Source organism: Harpia harpyja, chromosome 17 (genome assembly GCF_026419915.1).
Source record: "Harpia harpyja isolate bHarHar1 chromosome 17, bHarHar1 primary haplotype, whole genome shotgun sequence".
In the NCBI taxonomy this organism is placed as follows: domain Eukaryota; kingdom Metazoa; phylum Chordata; class Aves; order Accipitriformes; family Accipitridae; genus Harpia; species Harpia harpyja.
This window is the reverse complement of record NC_068956.1, coordinates 11,115,245-11,140,366: the sequence shown is the minus strand read 5'-3', so window position 1 is coordinate 11,140,366 and position 25,122 is coordinate 11,115,245. Positions and strand designations below refer to the sequence as shown.

General features: G+C 37.6%; 1 protein-coding gene across 3 annotated transcripts in view; it reads left to right on the top strand.

Annotated features, from left to right (window-relative positions):
* The window catches only part of SLC36A4 (solute carrier family 36 member 4), a 122,243-nt gene extending 97,646 nt beyond the window's left edge, over nucleotides 1-24,597 (top strand). For all 3 annotated transcript variants that reach the window (XM_052812786.1, XM_052812787.1, XM_052812788.1), the window contains one exon: nucleotides 20,385-24,597. In XM_052812786.1, coding sequence (XP_052668746.1) covers nucleotides 20,385-20,692 — 308 coding nt within the window. In that variant the 3' untranslated portion in view covers nucleotides 20,693-24,597. The remainder of the gene's footprint in view (nucleotides 1-20,384) is intronic.
* Nucleotides 24,598-25,122: the final 525 nt, after the last annotated feature.

Here is a 25,122-nt window from a genome sequence, read left to right as displayed (position 1 = left end):
ATGCTGTCTTGAACTGAAGACAAGATGAAAATATTGTACTATGAAGTATTTACCAGATATATCTGGCCTCGGCTTTTAGAACTCTTTTGTGCCTCCTTCCCCTTTTTCTAGTCTCAGTTATGTTGTGCGCAGAAGTAAGATACTTTTTCTGTCCTGACTTACAATTTTGTGTGCATCTCCAATGAGTGTAGTAGCCCTTTTGCCATAGTATTAGTGGGACTTGCTCCCAAGTTACTTGCTCAGCCTAACCTGTAGGTTACTTCTCACGGTTGTTGCTCTCCTGCACCATGCAACATTCTGTAACTAGTGCCAGCGTTCCAGTCTGAGGCTTGTGTTCTAGTTATAGGTGCGCTGGGTCTTAGTGTTGAATACTTGTGCTCTTCTAGAAAGTTTTGGGTTTTCTATAGACCATGTGGAGAATACCATACAGAGTCTGTTGGTTTGTGGTTTTGGGGGGGTTGGTTTGTTTGTTTTAAATCTACTAAAGTTATAAGTTGGTAATTGTACAACAAAAAGTTGTGATTAATTTGAGAAAACATCTTAAACATTGTAACAAAGGTTAAAGCCATTCTGGGGCAAAAAATTCTTTTGCTATGTTTAGCACATAGCTCAGGAGGAAGTGGTGCTGAACTGGTTTTGGTATGGGAGTTAAAGACGAAAACAAAAGACTTCAGTTTTCTAATGGAGAGGTTTTGAAGAAAATTTTTAAGGGATAATATTTGAAGAAAATTAAACTAGCATGAATAAGGATAAAATCACCATAATAATGGAAAGGAAGAGCCAAAAAAAGAATAGAAGAACTGTTTTCTGAAGATAAAGATATCATAGTTGTAGTATTAATTTACATAGTAATCTTTTACTCTTAGTAATCTCCTTCTCTTAGTGTTTGAGCAGCCTGCTGAAGTGATTGCTTTATCATGGCCGAAGCTCTCCTTTAGGTTTGGTTTGGGTTTGCATTGTTACTAATTCTCAGTGTATTGCTGTTTCATTGTTCTTTCAGTGTTAGGTTACAGCTTAAATTTCAGAAATTTTTAAAAAATCATTTACTTTTATGACTTAAACCAAATTTTCACAGAATGTGCCTGTCTCTTCATGGAAGCCAGTTTACAGCAAAAGAACAAATGAGTCTGTTACCCAGGGGATGACCTCTCTGTTTTAGAGCACTAAATAAGTAAGTCTACTTTTTTTAAGCTGTCTCATTAAAGACAACATACATTTCTGGTGTTTCTATTTATTCATATTTCTCTGCATAGGAGAAAATGAAGTCTGAAGAATTTACTTGGTAAAGTCCCAGGCATTTTAGACATAAGAATTCTGCCTAGGGCTGGTTTATCTTGTACATCTTTACCCTGTCCGACTGTTGTGCTGCTGAGTTAATCTGTATTTCTTGCAGTATCCCCTTATGAACATGACTTAAGCAAAGGGAAGCCCAACTTTCATACTTCTCCCTCATTCCATTGGGATTTATCACAAATTGTTTTCCCTTTCTTACAAAGTTGTATCTGTATCTTCATGGCATCCAGTCAGCCTGGAGTGACGTGAGCGTTTGGTCAAGCAGTCTTCCCTGCAGCTCTGGCTTAAAAGAAGGATAGCATAGCCAATGAATCCCTTAATTAATTTTCCTCTTTGCAGACAGGACATTTACGTAGCCAGTAGAGACATGCAGGCTAATTAGTAAGTTGGAAGATGCCGAACATTGTCCTCTCCTGATGAGGAGCTAGGTCAGTAAAGATAAACATTTTAGTGAAGGGGTAGTTCAACTTTGGGGAAAAGTAGGTGCAGAAAAATTCAGCAAAACCATCTAAGCAGTATTTACTCAAATAAATTCCTCTGACTAATTGACAATGAAGTCTATCAAGTACTTAGTGGGGAGACTCACAATGTTACTTAATACACTTTTGAAAGTCATTTAGATACAATTCCAAGTTGTTTTCAGATACGTGCTATAAATAAGACCTATCAAGCATGCTACTAAGTAAGGGAATGAATATGACTGGGAAGCAAAGTAATTCTATGAGGAAAGGAAACTGAAAATTATTGTCAAAAACATTGAAAGTGTTTGTTTCCCTTCAGGAATGTATGTAGAATATGGAGCGTAATGTTGAGAGATGTTATCAGTCTTTGCAGTTTACAAACAGAAGCCATTTCTCCTTTGGAGTACCATAACCCAGCTAAGGTCTATGGGATTTCATTTCTCTTTGGGTATGCTGTCCTAACAATAAGCTTGTAGAAGAAAATGGTCTAACTAGTACAGCTAACTGATTAGGAAAATGTTTCAAGCAATGATGTGGACATGTTTTAATGTCTTAGCCACAAATGCAGCACAGAGAAAGATTTGACTACTGAGCAAGAAGGAAATGACTCAGCTAAATGTATCTGGGTACATTTTATGTTTACAAATTGTCGACATTGTTTCTAAACCTAAAATTGTTTTAATTTTTAGTGGTTATTATTTTCCCTACCTATAAGTAGACCAGCAGATATTCAACTGTGGCTCTAGTAGAGACAAACTGTGGTCTAGTGAATTCCTTGCTCTGGACTCTGTCCATGCAGCGAGTTCACTGGAGAATTGATGCACACTTCTATAAGTTACATGTATGTGGCACTCTGGATATCACTAAACCGACAAGGGGCATTTAGGTAAGATTTTATCCAAATTTAAGGTGACAGGGAGTCAAAGTGGTTGCATTCCTTTAGCAGCACTACTTGGTAGAGAGCAAACTCTGCTTTCCTAGGGAAGGCAGGGGAAGTGCGGTCAGCATCTCGGACTGGCTGCAGTCTTGTGTGAGCTCATGTAAAAATGAGTGAAAACTGTTCTTACCATCTGTATTGCTAGGTTAGCATGACAGAGCATTTAAAATTTCAACAGCGAAATACCATATTTAATGTATACTGAATGAAAAAATTTCAGAAATTGATTTGAAGTCTTTTGAAATGAGCCCCAGCAGGACATCTGCTGCTCAGGTTGGGTTGCAACTAACAGGAGGTCCTAAATAAAGACTTCTAATTAGAAAAGCCCTTAATTTTCAAAATAATTTCCTAATTTATGGATGGGGAAAAACATTTTTCCTCATGCATAGGTAGATTGTTGTGCATAGAGCCAAATGTGCAGAGTTTTTCTTTCAAGATGCTAGAAATGATAGGCAGATTGCAAGTAAGCCTTTTGAAGATTGCAAAGGATAAAGGTAGTGAAAGCATTCCTTGAAAATATTTGAGAGCTTTTTCACCATATATTGAAAACAATTAGCAATAAAGAAAATAGTCGGGGCCATCAAAGTATAACTTTTCTGCCAGTTTATATACCAGCATCCTAGTGCTTCTTTTATCAAAAAGAAAAAGTGAAACATTGCTTTGCTTTTAAATTGTTTCTTAAAAAACTACTTCATAGCTGGAATTAGTCACTCCAGGCATTTTCTTTGCTAGTACTTCAAAGAAGCATAAAAGCTAAAATATTAATGATGCTTTAGTGTTATTCATGATTAGTGGTTTGATAAACTGATCCTCACAACAGGCTTTCAAATGTCTGTCTTGTTTTATAAAGGATTGGAGAGCAATTGCTGGGTGGTAGCAGCTTGTTTTTTCTTCTGAACTGCCATCAGTCAAAATGAGCAATTTTTAAATTTTTATTTTGTTTTGTTTCCTCTACCTTTACTGTGTGTAATGGGCACAATGTTAACTTTAAGTCTTGAGATACAGATGGAAATGTATGAGAATTAAGTCCTCTTCACCAGCCTGCTGCAGAGTTAGGACTTTGAAGATCACTTGTCATTATAAAGGTATACAGCCTTAAAATGTCGGAGCAAAATTAAGAAAAAATGTATAGCATATTTAAATGAATTACATCCTTGCAGTGTTACATTCTCATATTACTGTTTTATTTTCTGTTTATGTGATTTTCCTTTGCCTGCCCTATTGAAATGTTGCAACTCACTCTGAAGGGGAAGATACTTATGAATGGGTGTATGATCTGCTTATGTGGATATACTGGCTAAATTCATGCCATAAGCAGAAGGGATCCATAAGACCTTGTCATTTACTCTTGAAGGACTTTCTTTTTTATACTATATTCTCAAGTGCTTTGTCTAATCCAAAAAGAATCACTTATCTTGAGAGTGTGTAAGATATCTTGTGATAACAAAAGGGAGGGATAAATCTGAGCATTCCTTAGTATAAAAACTGTTCATTTCATTTGTAATAGATCTTTCAAGGTCTTTGGGAGAGGATCTCATAGACCTCACTGAGATCAAGTCTGGAAGAGCAATTCAGTCTTGAATGTGTGCCTAATCTGTCCATATTCAGTGCAATTAAGTACATACTTTTTTTGCTATACCATTTTGCATTTCATACAGTAACTGAAGTTAAGTATTATTTTTATAATTAACTATAATCAATATTATATAACTTAGGCAAATTACATAAAATACATTCTATAAAATAAATAAATAAAATATTTTAATAATTAAATATAATTACCCAATAAACATACTGGGTAATTCAGGCCATGGGGTACATGCTAAACTGTTATTCACACAAATATGGAATGTTACCACCGAGGTATGAATATTTGCTGGTGGGACTGAGAGCAAAATTTTTACCCACTTTGTTTTCTGACCATGTTAACAGTCCTCCGTGGTGTTCTGTGATGTTCAGCCATGCCTAATCTATAAAATATGATTTTTTTTGTAACATGCTGTTTATATTCAAGATTGATCCAACCATCAGTTTTTGTTTATCCCAAAAAGCAACAGTCAATACTGATCTACCTTACCATAAGCCCCTTTTACTTAAATCCACATCTACTATAATTTTTCGTCCTTTTTCTTTTACTTATGTTGGAAAATACTCTTAATCCATTCTGATACAGTTTGATATTACCATTCTCTTGTGAATATTTTCATAATTCCTTTTTCTTGTTTCATTCATGACTTTTTCTTTAGAGGAAAACTAATGAAAGGGAATTCTTCACTGTCTGATCTATAAGCAGCAGTATCATCTCTTCTAATTGACAAAACTTGTGGCAATTTTGTGTTCTTAATAATTCACTTGTTTTCCAAATTGATACTTAGTACCGACAATGGGTAGATCAATATTCTAATTCTATGATTATAATCACATCCTTAAATCAATATTTACAAAGCTCTTGGCAAGGAATAAACTGCTCTTTCAATTTAGGTTGAGAGTAAAGCAGTGGTCAAACATCCAGATCAAAATTTTGGGAACAAAAAACAGTATAAGGTCTTTCCTATACTTACCCCACACAGTTAATTTTGTTTAACAAAAGTACTCTAAATTTGAATATTACATTATAAATACAGTGTGATCCAGAACTAACGATGAAGTCATTGCACCAATTTTTTGACAGTAAAAAGTTAGGGGTTTGATGAATTTCAAACATACCATAATTCACTTTTTTGTGTTAGCTTACACTGTTTTAAAGGTACATAGTAATTTCCACAAGAATATTCCAATAAATTTTAGTTAATGCAAGTATTTGTATCAAAGTATGGAGATGGTATTACATACTCTGAAGATTTTTTTGTTGGCTTTAGTAGTTGATCTGATTAAGACGGCTAATTTGGGGCTTATCGGAAGTAAAATAAATCTTAGCAATGATGCGACAATGAAATTTGCTTGCTGCTGTTGGGAAGTGACAAGTGTTAAAAGTCATGCAAAAAGGACATATTATTTGAGATGTCTGTTAGCTAGAAGAAAAAGATGAATATATGGTTGCTGGCAATCAAAATACTTTTATGTAAAATTAATCTTGCTAAATAAATCTGATTATTTTTTTCTGTGGGATTACTAGATTAAAAATAATTTATAAAGACACAGATGTAAATTTAGGTTTTCATCACACAAAATTATGGTAATTTATCATTGTGAAGTAAGCATTTCAGATGAATTAAGTAGTGATTGTCTATATCTCATAAAGAAGCTGTCATTGAGACTAGATACCCTTTAAAAACAGCCTGAATTCTGCATCTGGTGGAATTGGTACTAGATGTGACACTAGTTGGTGGTTTTGCCCATCACCTGAAAATCAGAATTAAAGCTGACAGAATGTATAGACAATACAAAGAGCAACACACTAATAAATAATGAAGAATACATAGCACACAGGCATTTTGATTAGAGCTTAATACAGCTGTGGGAAGATGGCATTCTAAGAAGAAAGGGAAGATAATGAGGTAATTAACTAGTTGAACCGGAGCTCAAAGTTCTGTATTGTGACTGAGGAAAGGACATAGTACTAATGGTTTTGTTCAGCTTATTATCTATACCCACGAAATAGTTAAGTGACTTCAGATAGTGGATAGAGCTTTAATCATCAAAACCAGATAGCAAAGGTTACTTGTCTGGAAGTTGACACCACACAAATTCCTATTAGAAAGCACAAACTTCCAGTGGTGAGGGTACTCGGCCACAGAGGTGGCTCACCTATGGAGGTAGTGTATCCTCCTAGTAGGGATGGTATTCCGGTCTATAAGGGACTCTCTTAAGTTTTTAGGTGACCAAGTGTAGATGCATACATGTATAATGTTGCATGTAAATAGGTGTGTAGTGTAGTTTCATTTGTGTTGCATCTGTCAGTGAAATGTCAATGTCTAACATATAGCCTAGGACATCAGGGGACTCAGCTGGGGAATCATTTTGATCTTATACCCTTTGTATTTCATATTTTCTCTGATACAGGTTTAAAAAGAGGGCAGGTGATACTTATTTACCAGACTCTTCTCTGGCTTGATGCTTGGCACCGTCCTGGGAAATGGGAGCTGGCAAGCTTGACTTCTCTGAGATGTGGATATTGGGCTGGACTCAGCTCTACAGGAAAATATTAAGCACCATCAAAATAGATCTTTGTTTCAGGGTCTGGAAGGGGCATAAACATGGAGATGATGAAATTCAGCATCCCAAAGAGATTCATGTGAGTCATGGGATTTACGTGCCCAGGTTAGCTACTGTGATAGCACTTGTGGATGTGTGTAGCAGAAAACCAGCTCCTCATTTGGGCCTTTGTCCCAGATGGCCAGGATTTCACAATGAGTGATGCTGTCCCTTGGTATCACCATCACATAGGTAGTGCTAATTGAAAAAGAAGCATGGTGCTTTTGAGGGACTGTCTGCATTGGCTTACATTCTTCAGAGGCATGAGGTTTTCTCATAAAGACTTTTCTTCTGTAGTACTGAACCACAGTACTTTTAACTAAGTTCAAGTGACAGTGTTCTCTGAAAGCTGTATCTAATATGAGCCCATGCTGAAACAGGTAAATTGAAGCCAATGCCTATGTTCTGTGTCTCCTTTCACATGTCCTTTTATGTTGACAATGAACTTTGGGGTAAGAGAGTAGTTTATATCATGAAAAGGAAAATCCTATTATCTTCAATTTTTTATTGTTTAATTATGCTGCTAGGTAAAAACATAATACCTAATTTAAATTAAAGTTTACTTCATGACTTTTGTCTGAAATCTTACCTTTTTTAGATACTTCTTTTTTGAGAACAAAAGGAATATTGAGTTTAAACATTAACTCAACAGTAACTTTTAGGGAAAAAAAAGTTGTTGGGTTTTTTTCCTGTGGAAAGTTAGATAATGATTATCTAAAGAGCTGTAGGATAGACATCAGCACCATGCTTCACATTCATCTCAGATGAGCTATAACTGGAAGCATACTCACTTGACTTGCCAGGTTTCTGCATCTTTATTTGGAACGCTACCAGCAGGCACCATTTTTACTTTGGGTAACTGATACTTTTGAGGATGTTGGCAGCGGTGGTTGTAATGCCTGCTAGTTAAAAAACGCCATTATAGTACAGTAATATCTTGAGCTTGATATTTAGTATTGCCTTTATTCTGTGGGAGTCCATACTGCTTTATAAAGTATATTTACACATAATTGTTTCACTGTCCACTTAAAAACATTACCAAAGGTAAGGCAGAATTTGGTATAGGAAGAAAACCATCCCTAAAACAGAATGCAAAGCATTTGAGGATAGCCAAAAAAAGGTGTCTGATCACGTAACACCAGCTCAGTTCTTTAGTTACCATTTATTGTGTAGGCACATGGTCAATTAAGAGTAATGCTCTTTGGTATCAGAGTTCCAGCATAAGTATTAAAGCTCTAGCAGTAACTGCAATGGTACTAAAGTTTATTATTTTCATATTGGTTTTATCTGTTACTGTCAAAGTGCCTTACAAAGGAACTACTCACTATTATTGTTGCCATCTTGCAGATAAGGATGCCGGGGCATGGGGAGGAGAAAAGATATGCCCAAAGCTACTAAAAGACCCAGTGTGAGTGACACATGCTGAAAACAGGTTTCCTATGCACAGATTAAAATCTTTATTTCTAAGTATATGGTGCCTTCCCTTTGCTTATGGAGATACAAAATTACAGGACCTACAATCCCAAACATTACAACCATGGGGGACTTATAAGCTGTTTGAGAGATCATCTTGTCCTGGTACGTTTACAGTGTTGAAAATCACTTTCATTGACCATTTCTTTAGACCAGCTGCACTGCTTGTCTCCTGATAGACTGCAAAAATGTTAATTTTCCAGTCAGTAGTCCATCAAGATGCTTTCTGCTGCTTTGCTGTCTTTCCTTCTCAGATAAGTGCTTGTTTGGTGTGCTGCTGTTTTTGAGCAACCTGCATCCTATGACTACATCCTATGCGGATCTGTCAAATCACTGGCTCTTACGAGAACTGTTTTTAACAGAAAATTTCTTGACGTGAAGACTGCCTGCTGTTTTATGTTGACCGTTATAGGGCAGGAAATTTAACTACTTCATTCTTAAGTAAAAGGCTGATTTGAAATGTAACTTTAAGTTTGCTAAACAGGAACAATAGAAAACATGTTCGTTTCAGAAGACTGCTTCCTCAGAAGCCATAGTGAGACTTATATAGCTGTATCATTTCTATGTTGACAACATGCACAGGTTTTAAATTTTTTTTTTCCTTTAGAATGTTGAAATGGAGCTGTGTTTTAAAAACCCTGCACAAAATCTGAAAATTCTGCTGGCAAAACTTCAGTGAATCAGCAATTTGGTTTCTTAAAAAAAAAAAACCCAGAACACATAGCTTGAATAATCTTCTGAATCAACAGTAAAATTAAATTTTTGGCAAACTTCTTTGGGTGATTTAATGAACACCATTATGTTTAGAAAACAATAATTGAAAGGTAATTTTATAGGTGAAAACTATAAACCCAGTGTGTGGGACACTCAAAGTGGGATTTAAACCTCAGTCCCCTGAGGAGAGCATCAAACCTGAGCCCCCCTATTCCTGTGTAACCGCTGTAAGATTAGGTTATTATTTTCCCTCTCCCATCAAGTTGAAAAGATGATGGTGCGCTCTTTGAAAATTATAGCTGAAGGATACTATATAGCTGTACAGGCTTATGATATGCAGTCATGTGTTTATGTTGGGTATTGATTTATTTGCGTCACAAAAAACTAAGAATGAGTGCTAAGGAGTGTGACCCCTTCTTTTGGGCATGCATAGCGTAGAGCGGGTGTTTCCAGACATCTGGCAAAGAGTTACCTGGGCAGTAAGCCCCAGCCTGCAGCGAGCACAGCTGACTTGACTCTGGGAGAGGACAGTGCTTCAGACACATGCTGCGCCTGAATTTCCCCATGCTGAGCTGTAGGCAGCTCTGCATTTGGCAGTCGGGTTTTGCTACATGAGGAAGCAAGCTGCTCTCTCTGAACTTCATTTTGCGAGGTGAAATACCAACAAATTAAGATTAAAAACATCTGCAGATGACTGCATTTTTTGATGGATTTGGACTGCAGGCCATAATTCAGTACTTCATCTGCCTAAGCCTGTCAACACAGGGAGCTGAACCTGAACTAGCTACTGCACATGATTGTCTCTGGGAAGCTAAGGCACTTGGCAGCTTGTTTTTTCTGTATCATCAGTCAACACAGCAGGCTTTACTTCATGCCTGTGACACCACCTATTGCAAAGTGTTATTTTGGAAATGCATTGGTCATCCCACTGCAGTGTGATTGTTATCTTTTTATGGGCATTATTTTTTAATTTGCTTTTGATATGTTGCAGTGTATTCACAAGTTATTTATTAGCATGTCGGTAATAATATAATACCTACCATATGCAATAGGTATTGATCATACCAAAAACCTCTGCATTTTCACAGCCCAAAATAAGCAGGCCAATTCAGATACTTAAAAAGTACATGAGAATCCAAGCATTTGCTTTTTATGAGAAACTTTTAACATTGTGTAAAATCAGAGTGTGGCTTCCCGTTTGAAAGTGGCTAAAATTTCTCTGGGAACTAGAGTATCTGGTTTGTAAGATACTTAGCACTACTATTATTTAAATAATACAATATATCATCTGAAGTTATCAATAAGCAAGAACAAATATCTTTTTAAGCCATTTTTCTTAAGAAATTAAAAAAACCTGTGAAGTATCACTATTAACATACCAATTTTAATCGATTTTTGACTCATGATTAAAAATCAATGATGTAAATTAATTTGGAATTAAAGGTGATGTCAGCAGTCTTTCAGCACTGTTATTTTGTGCTACAGGGACATTTTTTGTGAGACGTTAGTATTGTAGTGAGTGTATTATCGTTTTCTAGGCTTAAAGAACATCATTCATATCATCTTAAGTGATCATTTCATGGTTTTATCAGTTACAGGAAACTTTTACTTTCCCTACTAGCTGTAGGATTTTTACCAGCCTGCAGGTAGAGTATGACCCATTAACCACTATTCTTTCGTCCAGTGAGTTTTTTACCCATCTGGTTTCCCTCCATCCAGATAAGAGTCTTGTGGCAGATGGTGTCAAAGACCTTTCTAAAGCTGAGTAAATGACATCTACCGCTCTCTCCTCATCCATAAATCCAGTCGTTGTATCAGAGAAGGCAACCAGGATGGTCAAGCATGATTTATCCTACATAAATCCGTTTTCTGTTCCCAGATACACTTTTCTCCTTTGTGTGCCCAGAAATGTGCTCCTAGATGACTTGCTCCATGATTTTTCGAAAGGGGGAAGGGACCAAAGTGAAGCTGACTTGCCTGTATTTTCCTGGATTATTCTTTTGGACTTTCTTGACAACATTTACTTTCCTGCAGTCACCAGGGATCTCCCCCAATTTCCATGACCTTTCAAAGACAATATAGAGTGGTGTTAGAAGGACGTTGGCCAGTTCTCTTCAGCACTCTTGGATGCAACCTGTCATGTCCTGTATACCTTTATGGTTTGAGTTCTCTCAAGTAATTCCTGATTCAGTCCTCATCCACTGATCATAGTTCTTGTTAAGCTCTTTCACTGATCACAGGGGCTGGGAGACCGACTGAGGCAAAGGCAACACTGAGTCCCTCAGCCTTACCTGTGTGTACTGTCACTAAATCCCACACCCCATTCAGCAGCAGGCTCACACTTTCCTTCTTCAGCCTTTTATTACCAATGTGGTTGTAAAAGCGCTTCTTACAGCCCTTGGCATCCCTTGAACATCTTGGCTTCAGCTGAGTTTTGGCTTTCCTGAGCCCATCTAGGTATGTCCATGTGATGTTTCTAAATTTCTCTTTTTGTAGCATGTCCCTGCTTCCATCTCCTTTATGCTGTTTTTTTAGGTTAGAGCTCTGTCATGAGTTCCCTCCCTAGGCAAGCTGGTCTGATATGTCTTCTTGTTTGGAAATTTTGCAAATTAATGTGTTCCTGCTAATACCCCCAAACACAGGTTAGAGACTCTTAGCTCAGAAGTTTTATTACAGTTATCCAGAACAGAATCTTCTTGTTCTGTAATTTATTTAATACTTGGGGGGAGAAGGGAGAGCTAACTTAATCTGTTATTTAATAAATTTTTTAGTCCTTAGATGGTAATTAGAGAAGATAATTTATCTGGCATAATAGTTGTGATTTATGGCATCCTGATGGATTCTATTCTGACAAAAGAATTCTGCATTAACGTAGATATTTTTTGTCATCTTAATCAGCTGTTCCTTTAATAATCTTTAATAAAGAAATGTAAAATTTGACTATGAAATAGAACAAGAAGTCTGAAGGATAAAGATAAGTAATTTTAACTATTCCTAAAGGTGTCTTCTGCAATGTGTCTCCTTTATATGTACATGTTTAGTATTTATGGAGCAAAGTATAGTAGTTTAAGATTAAAGCTAAATACATTCAATTTAATCTTAATTACATTAAATTTTGCTCACTTTATGTGGTAATCAAAAGGTATATAATGAAATTTTTATTTTCAAGGGTGAGGGCAAGACAAACTCTTTTATATAAAATTCTTTTAACTTATTATTGCCTGAGTCTTGCTTTCGTTATAAGACAACAAAGTAGCCATGGATCACTGCCTACTTTCCTGTGACATAACTCAATATACGTTGTGCATCCAAGAGAAAGAACGGGGAGTACGGAGTGATGACGATGAGTGAAGGGAGACACGACTTTCCAGCAGCATCGGAAGCAGCATAGCTGGCTCTTCAAGGCTTAGCCTCTGCTCTCAACTTTTTTCTTCACCTCTGCTCCCCATAGCAAAAACAGTCTTGTCCTTGGATGAGCAAACATTAATTTTTGTTTGAGCTGTTGGGAGCCCTCCAGCTGTCTCAGAGTCGCAATTTATTTTAAGAGACTGAGAAAAAGAGGACAGAAGTTTAATTGCAGACTCATTTCTGGTGGGTCCATGGAATCAGATGTCTGAAGGAGAGTGACTGGCAGTGGGAACAGTGTCAGTACTGTAATGGTATACGATCATCCATTTAGAGCTCAATATTAATGACTTTCGCTGCATGCTTTACATTAATTTGTTGAATCTGGCTGCATATAGCAGTTGTTTACATTATTTCACTGAATTATGTCTAAAAAGATTTGTATGATGAAGTATCGGTAGCAAAGCCCAAATAAACTTACTGCAGAGGCAAATTAATAAATACAGTGTTTCAAATGTAACAGTCTAACCAGATGTCATTTGTGAGCCCGTGGTTTGTAGTTAATTAAATGGTGGAATACATTTGCCCGTAATCCAGCTTGCGCTGCGCCAAGCACCTGTGCTTGCTGGTTTTATGAAGGTCCCTTGGTGTTGCAGCTCTGGGCAACCTGCAGCATGAGGAGCTTCTTATGTCTTTCTGCCTGGTTTGCTTTGTATGTTGGCATCCAAGAGGGGTGCTTAGTAAAAAGACATTAATTCTGAATATCTGATGGGGGGGAAGACAGAACAGGATGAGGAGGCCAAGCAGTTTATTAACTACCACTTTGATGTTTGACTGGGAGTGAGCAAGTCACTCTGAGTGCTCCTGAGGAGGTGAGCGGGGCGAAGAATAGCCTTATAGCCGCGTGCGTCAATGCTACTCCATCCCTGTCCCTGTCCATCTGTACATGCTCGCACGGCCTCCTCCTGTGACACTGAATTCTGCTTAAAATGGGTGTGGATCCTGGAAACTGAAGTCTGAACAAATTACACTACCTGAATTTTGGGGTTGTATAAAGCACAGACGGCTAAGGGGGAGAGATTTTATTTGTGGAGCACAGGGGGGACCACTGTCCTGGAAGGGGGCTCTCGTACCACTGGTATGTGCCAATCCTTAGCCTTGGCTGTAGGTATTTTAGGTAATCTGGTAAGAAAACTGGATTCGATGCCCCCGTTAAATCACTGTTTGGTATGATGTCATTCTTTATGCATCTTTCTGCATAAGGAATAAAAAGAATATAAATATAAAACCTTCTGTAAATAGCTTTGTAATCTCTGATGCAAAGTGCTGTAAAAAATGAATTGACTTACACATCTTTGAGAAACTGATGTGGAGGTTCTGGGGAGGGGATGGATCTGCCCATTCACTGAACAGGTTATTAAGGCTTTGCTGTGTGTCGGGGCAGTGTCCTGGATTACCTCTCATTGTGAAGGGTAAGGATATTTAAACCATCTTCTCCTGTATGAGTCTAGTCTTTCCTAATACCATAGGACAAAGCAATCATAAACAGTGAATAGTGGTGTGAGGGCAAATGATGTGAAGTACTTGCTGTCTCTGCCTACTGTATGTTGCAGGAGGATAATTATGAAAGAGTTTTTCATGCCAAAGGGAATAAAGCCAAACCGTATGATGTGTATGGCTGTCCTGTGTGCAAGCTGTATCTCTTTTTCTCTCCAGTGTGACAGTAGAATTTGTCACCTTGTAGTATAACTGCAATTTATCTTCTGCTTTGTTCCTTTTTCTGTTTAGCTTTGGTTTTGAGATTGAGCTGGTGTTTAAAAGCATGCTTTTTAAGAAATTAGGTTAAGAAAATTATTTTTGGTGAAGACTGAATCTAAATAATTTTTGAAGAAATTATCTTCTGTACGTATCTTATAGTCTTTTGATGTCTCAAAGAACAGCTAAAACAAACGCCACCTCAAACCGTATGTTAATTAGCATTTCTAGCCAGAAAAAAAATTTTCTAATTCACAATTATGTAACATCAGGATCTTTATCTAAAATCCTTTTTTTAAACTGCATCCATCAATACGTAGATTTCTTTCTACCTGTGTGCACAGCTCTGTAAATTACTCGCAAATGCCCTTAAGTGATTATTTGCATTAGTTTATCTTCAGGTTAGTAAGAGGTTTCTACTTGGTCTTGTATTCCTTTGTACATACGTATCAAAGCACAGTTTAGTTTCCACTGTGGAACTCTCAGGGAAGGCATTATTTTTTTTTATTTATTTAAATGAACAGCTTTTTATTGAAATACTAACCTTTGTTACATTTTGTCATTTATTTTTAAAATGTGAATTATTTTAACTGTGATGTAGTATGTTACCGTTTTATAAAAGAGAGATAAATGATTTATTGTGGTTCTCTAAATAAGTCTGCAATGTCCAGCTGATGTCAAAGGGGTAGCACGTGCTATTTTGCCTGCCTGAAAGCCAAGGTGGAAGATATAACTCATGTACAGAGCATGGAAATATATTTGCACAGAAGACACAACACAGATCCCCTGGTCAAATGACCACTTGAGAAGACGTAGATATCCTGACTTTCTAGTTGTCCAGCCTGCACGTGTAAACTCCTTGCAGCCAAAGCTGCTAAGCCTTCTGGGGTACTCTGTAGCAGAGAAATGGTTTTCTGTTCTCTTAGGAGAGAAAGGAAAATAACTTGGGCGATGTGGAGAAGAGTGTTGCAGAAAAGGAGGAGTGAGTTGGAAGAAAATATGAAGGTGCTGCATTAGGGAAGGGGATCCAGGAAACAATGCAGTAGGGTGAAGGGAAGAAGAGGATGCCAGTTTGACTGGCTGAGCACTACTGCAGTAAGGAAAGATGGACAGAGAGCACAGCCTGTGATGTTGGAATAGGAAGGAGGATTCAGGCTGATATTTTGAAGTGCCATTTCGCCTACAGGCAGAATCCTTTGGCAAATGTTTAATTGTAGGCATTTTTTCTTCCTGGAAGGGACTCTTTCTTTGCCATATCATAGGCATCTGTCTGTTTAAAATACAATTTTGTTTTGTGCTTTTAGAAAGTCGTATGTATGTCAGACACCCATCTTTAATACATCTATGCTCCAGTCTTCTGATTTGGTCCTGGAAAAGCAGGACAAATAGAGAGTAAGTTCGGGGTGTGCTGACATCCTGCAGAAGAGGGACCTCTTCAGCACTATCACTGCCTTTAAAGAAAACTGGTTGTATATTGCTTGAGCCAATTATTTTGCTCTTCAGCTGTGTGAATTTACCACTCCCTAGTAATATCCAGCATTTCTTGTACTTAAGAAGGCCTCAGTCTTTTTCACCATGCGTATTTATAAAATCTGCTGTTAGGACAATTTGCTTGGGCCATACTACTGATCTGGTAACGTATGTATTACTTCTTTTCTTCAGATGCACATGCTTAAATACCATTGACCTGTTTTTTGTCAGAATTATGTTTGAATACTTAGATAAAATCTAAAACCTGGTACTATCTGGAAAGTAATTTCTTTTAATGATTTTAGTAAAGAAATATTAAACAGCTTTATTATTCGGCTAAAATAAAATTTAGTAGAAATTATCAGTATTAGCCTTTTAAATTTCAAAATTGCTTTCTGGCTTCCTGTAAGATGCTTATAAATCAATTAAGTCCTACTAGAAACATGGAAAAAAGGCTTTTTAAGTGAGCTGTATCATTAAAATCTCATGATGAAGTCATAATATGTTTTGCTTTTGATCTGTATATGGACAGGACTAAAATTATAATTCTATCTTTACTTAGATCGATAGGTCCTAACTACAGCAGTGCCCATCTTGCTCAAGAATTTAGCATGGCGTATGTGTTACTTTTTGATAGAAATAAAGTAGCTCAATATTTGATTACTAGAGGAAGTATTGGAATACGGTAATCACATATTTGACTTCATCTGCAGTTATAAAGCACTTAGGTTGGGTAGTAGTAAAGATGGCAGAACTATTTTTTTTCCCAGCAATCTCATTGAAATTACCTTGGCAAGCAAGTCTGGCTAGTAATTGCTGATTCTGTAACAAGGAAAGTTGTAAAAGCAGCAGCACTATAAAATAAACAGAATAAAATCAAAGGTATCTTTCCACTGGGGTGATACGTTCCTCAAGAAAATAGGAACATTCTGCTATCGTATTCCTCCCCCAAGAAAGCCCCAACTGACACAAATGGGTGACTACATAGCTGAGAGAGGCTGAAGAGTCCATTAGTAGTTTTTGAGATTAGACTGCAGAGATTAGGGTAGAAGCAATATGATGCTATCTGTCGTTATCTCTGTGGGATGCTTTGTTTATACGTGTCGCAGATGGAGTCATGCACTTCACTCGTAAGAGAGAAGCAACAATACACTTCATTGATACAACAAAGTTCAATGGTAAAAGCAACAGTGGTTTAACAAGATTCGATGGCAAGGTGCATTTGATTATTTACTGCACAGAGGACAGGGTCAGACAGAACTGCTGGGGAGTCCCTCCTGTTGAGTGACAAGGTTCAGAAAGGACGCCCTTGTGTTCTAAACTCCTTCTCAGAGAGGAGTCTAGGTGCAGCTGGATCCACTCCTAGTCCCAGACTTGGTCAACGGTTGATGTCTAAAGGATTATATATGCGCAATCAATCCTTTATATCACCTAGTTAAGATTTCAAAGTTTAGCACACTGTTAATCACGTACTGAGAATCTGTTGCGGCAAGGAATCTCTCAGCCTCGAGGAGTAACCTTGAGAGGTGTCCATACTCGAGGGGAGATCCTGGCCTGCAGCCCGCTGCTGTGCAGGAGAGCTCAACGGGCCCTGGGCTCTCCACTGTTTATAAAGGTGATTGGCTTATAGTCATATTTGCATACCCGCAAGCCAGCATACCAGATAGCCCTTGGCTACTACGGATGTTGCCATCCATCCCCCAAAGTCCAGAGTAAGCTGGATGCAGCCATCAGAACCCCCATGGGTGGTTATGGCTTAAGCCGGAGGTGGCACGAGCACACTGCCACGATCTGGCCCTTGCTCTTTTATTCAAGCCTGAAGACAATTTAACTGTTGGCCGAAAACTAAGTGTCGTATTAATACTGTAGGACTTATTTCTTCACCTGAGATTCCCAGAGCTTCCAAACCAGAAAGTTTTATCACTGTTGATAAAGGTTCAGAATTTCTTCTTGATGATGTATTTTTAAAACCTATGCATGGCTGGGAAAATCAGGCTCCCTACCTGTAGGAATGCCCCTTGTTTACTTCTCCTGGAAAATGGACCCCTTTCTTAACTTTGAGGACATTCTTTGGTGGGTAATAAACATGAGTTGTATTTCTCTTGGATTGTTAGAGAATGAGTAAGACACTTATGAAAACCTTGAAACACATTTCCAAACTTCCTCCCACAGCAATATCCAAATTCATACAAGTTCGTATGAGCCAGACAAACATTTGACGAGATCCAAACAAACACACAGCACTTTGCTTTTCTGTAACCTGAAGCAATTATAAACTGTAGTTTTATTTTTTCCAATTAAAAAAATATGAAGAATATTCTTATTATTTGTAATGAAGCAGAATGTTTCAAACAAAACTATGAACTATAAATTAATGAGTACCTTCTAAATTCTGGACATGTAGAATTGAAAGAGGTCTATTACAGAAGTTGAAAATCTATGTTTAATGAATACACCCACTACATCTATTAAATTGGCAAGATAATAAATGTGCAGCTCTCTCTTTTACTTCAGAAGAACACATTCAACCTATTCATTAGCTGAGAGTTTTACCAGTCATTGCAAATATACTTCAGCTGTGCTTTTCACTTACAGACTGTGCATTGCTGTGCAAGTATCGAGCATGCTTGCCAAACAGCCTGGTCTGAGCACTCATGCTATATTGTTTGGGCATTCATGGTGCCTAGTCTTATGGCTTGAATGGAGTTATGGCTGCAAAAGTTAGAGGTGGGTACTTTGTAACTTATTGACTTTGCCATAATTCCTTTCTTGTTCCATTCAACTTTGTCCTAGAAAATGCATAAATGTGTGGCATTTCCAGTCTTTAAATGTCACATTCATGCAATGGAAGAAACAGTTTGGCATTGAGTAGGTCCGTGGTAACAGTGGGATAAAAAACTTGTCTTATCTATTTTTGAATGTCAGGGTGTTCTTAAGGTTTCCTGAAGGACACCTCTATCTCTGCCCAAGCTTCGTTTGGCCACATGGTGCCTCTCATATCTCTGTAGAATCACAAAGTGTTAATAAACTATAGTTGTGACAAGCAAGAATAAGTTAATTGATTTTTCTTGGCAGATCTGTGCATGAAATGCTTCTTTCAAATAGGATGGGCTGGAGAATCCTTTATCCCTCTGTGGGTTTATAACTTAAGTCTTGCCTCCTTTTTATGTGAGATCTCTGTAGTTAGGGGTTTTAGTAAAATGTGTAGCAAATGGTTACCTGGTAGCAGCAGATAACTGTTGTGTTCTGTAAGTGAATTTTGAGTCTATTTGCCAATGCGGTTTTCCCCAAGTTAGATATTCTCAATGGAGAACATCAACTCTAACATAATTGAGTATGTTACCTTTCATCATCAGATGTTGTCAGAATTGGAGGCAGCTGGTTTATTACCTATTACCGCAGCAAAGATGCTCTGCAAATAGAAAGCTTGTCTTGAGAAATTATAAAGCTGATATGCACCTTGTGGTTTTCATCCTCATGTGTTATGTGAGGAATTCCTTCCTGCTTGTTCCATTTGTTTATTGCCATAAACATTGTCTGCGTAATATTGGTTGGTGGAGGAGTTGCTCTAAAGCCAAACATGCTTTATTATGGCTTAAGAGTTAAGAAGGGAGGTATGGAAGAACCAAAGCATATCATGTGATATTTTTGATTTGCTAGTGGTTTTTACACCAGTTTTCCCCATTCTCTTTCTTCCCGATTGCTTCCTTGTCTTGATGAGAAGTGATAGAAAATGGCAAGCAGGCAGATCCTGTGGATGTTTACACTAATGTCTGACAGCTAGAAGGCAATATATTAATGGAAGGGAAAAAAGACATTTCCACCAAATACAGAGGATCATATAGAGGCCTGTGCTCAGCTGGCCTTTGAAAACTGTTTTCTAATACAGGACTGAAAACGTTACATGACAACTGGTGTATCTGACTTAATAGTAGGGTACCTTGCCTAGTCTTGCCAGCTGAAGGGGTTAAAACCAGAAGCGGTTCTGCTCCAACATGATGGATTCTGTTTCTATGAATGGTATAGTTTCAGGAGGTGAGACCAGCCATGCCGTGCTAAAAGTCTGGTGGGCCTTGTGTTCAGACTTGTCTCTTGGCAGAGCCAAGTTCTCGTTCAGTTGACTGGGCAGCTATTATAGTGGCATTTTACAGATTGAATGCAATTGTATAGACCAAGATTTTTCAAGAGGCAAGTTTGTAGGTAAAAGTGACTTAAATGATTCTGAGACTGCCAAGTGGCCAGTGGGTTTGGTTCATTTTGAATAATTTTATGTCACTTTTAGATTATTAGTAATATATAGTAATTAATAGTAATATATTTTGCCCACTGTCTCTTGGGCAGCATGCAATGGACCCTTCCTCTGCTCTTCCAGAACTTTATTCTTTCATCATAAAAAACAAGAACCCAAAAAGTAAAATGTCTCCATACAATTTCATATTTCTCATTTCTCTTATGATTTGCAGGCCAAATTTATTTACTCTGTAAGTATAAGAACACTTTAAGATCTGCGAGCTCGTGCAGAAATTCAGAATTGAAACCGAGTATCTCACATGAGCATGAAGATGTATTTTACTCACAAATACATGCATTAATCTATCTAGTGCACACCACTTGTAGCTGGAAAAATAGTGAATGATGGAAGTTTTTAAAAAGCCTGAACCACTAGATTATGTGTTTGTCATGGTTTTGTTTTTCATGAGGATGTTGAATCTGAAGCCACTGTTATTCTTCTTGTGTTTTAGGTGCTGTAGCAGTTTTGATCCCTCGCCTAGACCTGGTGATTTCTTTCGTTGGAGCTGTCAGCAGCAGCACTCTGGCACTAATTCTGCCACCTCTGGTTGAAATCCTCACTTTCTATAAGGAAAACTTAAGTTTATGGACAGTATTTAAAGACATTTTTATAGCTGTGATTGGAGTTGTTGGATTTTTAACAGGGACGTATGTGACGGTTGAAGAAATTATTTATCCTGCATCCACAGTTCTAGCTAATGCAACAGAGAGCATCTCTGCAGATTTAAATGCTACAAACTTAGTGAATGGTTTAAAGTAATAACCAGGCACTATGAACTATTTTGTTCCTTAGCAAGAAATTCTAGATGGGTGGCAGACCAACGTGTGGGACAAATTCCAATGGATTTTAAATGAATTTTTGAAAAATAGCATGCAGCCCTTTATTACTCTGTTGTTTGTTCTTTTCTTCATTCCTTTCCATCTGCTACCTGAATTAACCCCTTTGCTCTCAACCTCTGCTCATCTAGTGAAAAACTGAATTGACATCAGGATTTAAAATATATACATGAATATAGGAAGGAAATATGATTTTAGGTTATTTGTGAGAAAAAAAAGAATAATTTTTATAAGGAAGTCAAGATGCCTTTCTCCTCAGAAAAGGTGGAAGTCGCTCCATTTATCATATCCAGGCAGCAAGTCCAGGCACTACTGTTTTCACTCCAGCTCTGTTGTAAGGGTTGGAGTGGGAGCTTAGTGGTGCATAGACCTTCTCTTGGCTGTCTCTGACAGGGTGAATTGTACCCCAGTGAACCAGAGACACCTTAGTTTTAAAAAATCGCAACTGTGTTTTTCATTTCCATTCTGGGGACTTAGATATTTGTCATGGAGAAGTTTTTGGGTAGTTGCAGTTGCCTGGCTCTGATTCCTGGGAGTTGGTATGTCTGGAATCAGTGCACTGTGCAGAATGACTGTGACTCTTGTTCAGTTTTTTCACATTGGCTCCAAGGGAAGTTTTTCAAGCAATTGGAAGGACCAAGCCCTCCCTGGTTAGTATAGCAGACCACTGCTGGTGGTGGGTTACAACAGTAAGTATAAAGGCATTTTTTCATGCTGACCATCTTAACATTTAAGGAGAAGAATGGACAAGACTGTAAGGTAAGTTTTAGAGGTATAGGCTGGATCTTTTATTACACCAAAAGTCAACCAGTTAGGAGTGTTCTTGCCATCTTACATGATCTGTTACTATATGTTCCTGTACCATGAGCTGCTCAGCATGGCCAGACCCCTGCTCCAGGGAAATGGCAACTGTGATGCTCAATAGAGCCACAGAACTCTGACTGTCCAGAGCAGCTTAAAGACACATGACGTTAATTTCTGTGTGAGAAAGGAAAGGATGAGACAATACTTTCTAGAATGGAGCTTGTGCCATACTTTCACATGTGTAAGCTGTGGGTTATTTGTGACAGGTCTTGTGATTCCGCAGCACTGTGAGCTGGGGAGGGCACTGAGGATGTCTGTTTTGAAGCCCTTTCTTCCTCCAGCGCACCACCTGCCTGCAGGTTGTCTAAAGAAGTGACTCAGGACTTGCTTTCAACTACTGGTACTTTGTAGAGAGGTACAGTTTATGAGAGACATAGGGTATACATGTGAAAATACAGTATTTTTTTAGAAAGTAATTATATATCCCTTTTGGATTTTGAATGAAAAGTTACAGGATGTTGTTTATCAGAGCAATATTACTTTTATGATGCAAAACCATTCAACACCACAAATGATAAGCAGTTTATTTTTGTACATTTTGGTAACTGCTGTCCTGACCCATTTTTTACATCATTTCTTTATCCTTGATTTCAACTGTACGAATGTATGAAATACTGTATTTTTTTTTACCTATTGCTAGAAGTCTGTAGACTGCCTATCTATATTTCTATTGGAACATAAAATAATTACTTTTGCATTCTTATGTTCTGCCTTAAGTAGAATCTAACATGCCCTTTACTGATTTTTGCTGCTTTTGTCTATTTTGGAAGAAAAAAAGAACAAGTTGATAAGTTGGTAATTGGGTAGAAATTAGTTTTGTTCAGCAAGCCTGCGCATTGAGTCCCCAGCCGGAATCCTGATTTTCAGGGTTGGTATTTGACTTTCTGGCTCACACTTCATAGGTGACTTTCACTCCAAATGATAAAGCTTTATTTTTGTTCTTGTTTTCTAAAAACACTCTCTATTTTGTACAATAATAGAACTGTATTTATCATACTCATTCCTGTTATGAAGAAACTCCTTTTTCTAAGGAATATCTTTAATGATAATATTCCCTCAAGAAATATGGTATGCCAAACCTCTCTACTGTATTCATACAAATTAAGATAGAAATATATGTAATATTTTGCTTGCCTTCAGTATATTCTTCAGAAATGTACCATTTGGTAATCTACCATTTGGTATTACAGTGCTAGAGTAATATACTGCTAGATATATCTGTATTTGTATTTTCTTTTCAGAATATTTCCCTAGTCATCTACCACATGGTGACTGTATTTGAGCACTTTCATCTCCATGTTGATGAGGGCATTTCTGATAGGGATTTGTTATAGCATGTAGTTCAAACTGCATGTATTAGTTCAAGCAACAGTTCTAAGTAATGTTCTTATTTTCCTTTTAGTGTGGACAAAGTTAAATACTTGGCAGGCACTTTAAAGGCATGAGTCCCTGCAGGTATGATACTATAGAATTAACCTTTCATATAAAAGTGCCACAGAGGAGCAAACACAGGTAGTTAGCGGAGAGGCAAAAGATAACTTCAGCTTTTTGTCTTAAAGGTTTTTTAGTCTTTAGGCTGTTTTAAAAGACATTGAATCTAAGTATTTCCATCTGTTTTGTAATCAATCTGTTGTTTACCTAAATCATATGCTACACACCGATAGAATATATTTCTGTGTAGCATATTTTACTTGACATAAAATACTTCTACATGGAACATTTTTAGTAGGCCTGTTAGGATTTAAATGAAAGTTATGTTTTGTGTTAGTTTTGCATCTTTCTACCCATGTGTGTTTGGAGAATAAAGGACTGTCAAGTCCATTCATATCATCTGTTCTGCATCAATTGCGTCCTAGTGAGCAGCTCTGCCAGCTTCTGCCATGGTGCAGAAGGACTTGACCAGTTCAGGTTTTGGTGTCGATTTTTGGCCGGTGCAAGTGAATACTGACATGGAACTTTCAATAAAGATTTGCTGAGCTGGGTACCTAGAACCTAAGTAGGTGGCCTTGGGACCCAGATTAATGCTTCGTATCTTTTTGAAAGTCAGATGACTTGTTTAGAAGCTTGATAGGTTTGAGGAAACTAATCTTAGCCATCAAACTTTGGATAACCTGGCCCAAATACAAACCCTTACATGTCTTACTGCCATGTCTGACGGGGGAGCAGCCTGTCAAGGAGCAGGTTTTCAGACTGGTGTATTGCCACTGACTGACCAGGCATGAAGTAATGTGTTTATGCAGTGGGCCAGTGTTGCCGTGTCTAACAATGTTGTATCTTTGGAATCTTTAAAATGTTAATTAATATATTTTGCACAATGTTGATTTTCTCCTACAGTGTAGGATTTTTGTTATTTTAACACTCATACAATGCATTTCTGTGGCTTGCTCTTTCAAATAGAAAGAGTCAGGAATCAGAGTATTGTGCTTTGGATAAGATTAAAATGTCACGTAGTAAAAAACTACTAAGTCCGAATAATAAGAGTGTTCCTATGAAACATTGCCAAAGATTTAAAAGATAGGAAATTCTGACAGAAACCTCTTCTGAATAATAAGAGTGTTCATTCAGCTTTTAAAGTACTGTAATATAAGTTGCAAGTTAAGATGCAGGGAGTGAAACTGAGAGATTTAATAGGTGTGGTTTACATTAATATATATTTAAGATGGAAATGTACGTTAGCACAAGCTAAATTAAACTGAAAAATGTATGTGACTGGCTTATGTTCCTGACAAGGAACAGAAAGCTATTGTATTTATATACTGTACCTGCACTTATATTTTACAATATAATATTGTTAATGGTTGTAATGTAATTTAATCATTAGCTGCACTGTAAGTAACGGGATCATTTTCTTGTCTGTAGCTGTTCATCCTCAAATATTGGGCAAGTAAGAGGGTGGGTTTGCCTAATGTTCTGTAACTTAAATCTTCTGTATCAATAAAGACTACAATAATATTACCCTGCTAACTCACTGATATCCTGCCTGTCACCACTACTGCATCACTAGAAGAAATAGCTGTCTTAATACAGAATTTACCTTTGAAGTTATCAATGCAATGGTATGGGAATGGCAAGCAAGTGACTTGAGACTGTCAGACAAGCTCAAGAGCTGACTTTTCATTGAACATAAATCTCATTTCAAAGTCATTTGGTGCTATTTGAGATGCCTAAGAGCATCTAGACTTCCATCCAGTTTGTAGATACGACAAGAGACCTGAGCTCTCCTTAGCAGCAGTAGGAGACAAGGCAAGATACACCAGGGCATCCCAGAGGGCAGTGCATGCCTGTGCTTGGCAGCTAGACTGAGCCCTTGGACCATATAGGTAGTGATGGAGCGTAGAGTAATTTAGCTGACCAGCCACTCGGGGGGCGGGGGGGGTGTAATTTGTCTGAACATAGTACCTTGTGCCATCTTCAGGTGTTGCTCAGGTTTCCCATAAGTCATATCTTTGGTGATATCTGTGCAGCTCCATGCAAATGTCCCAGAAATAT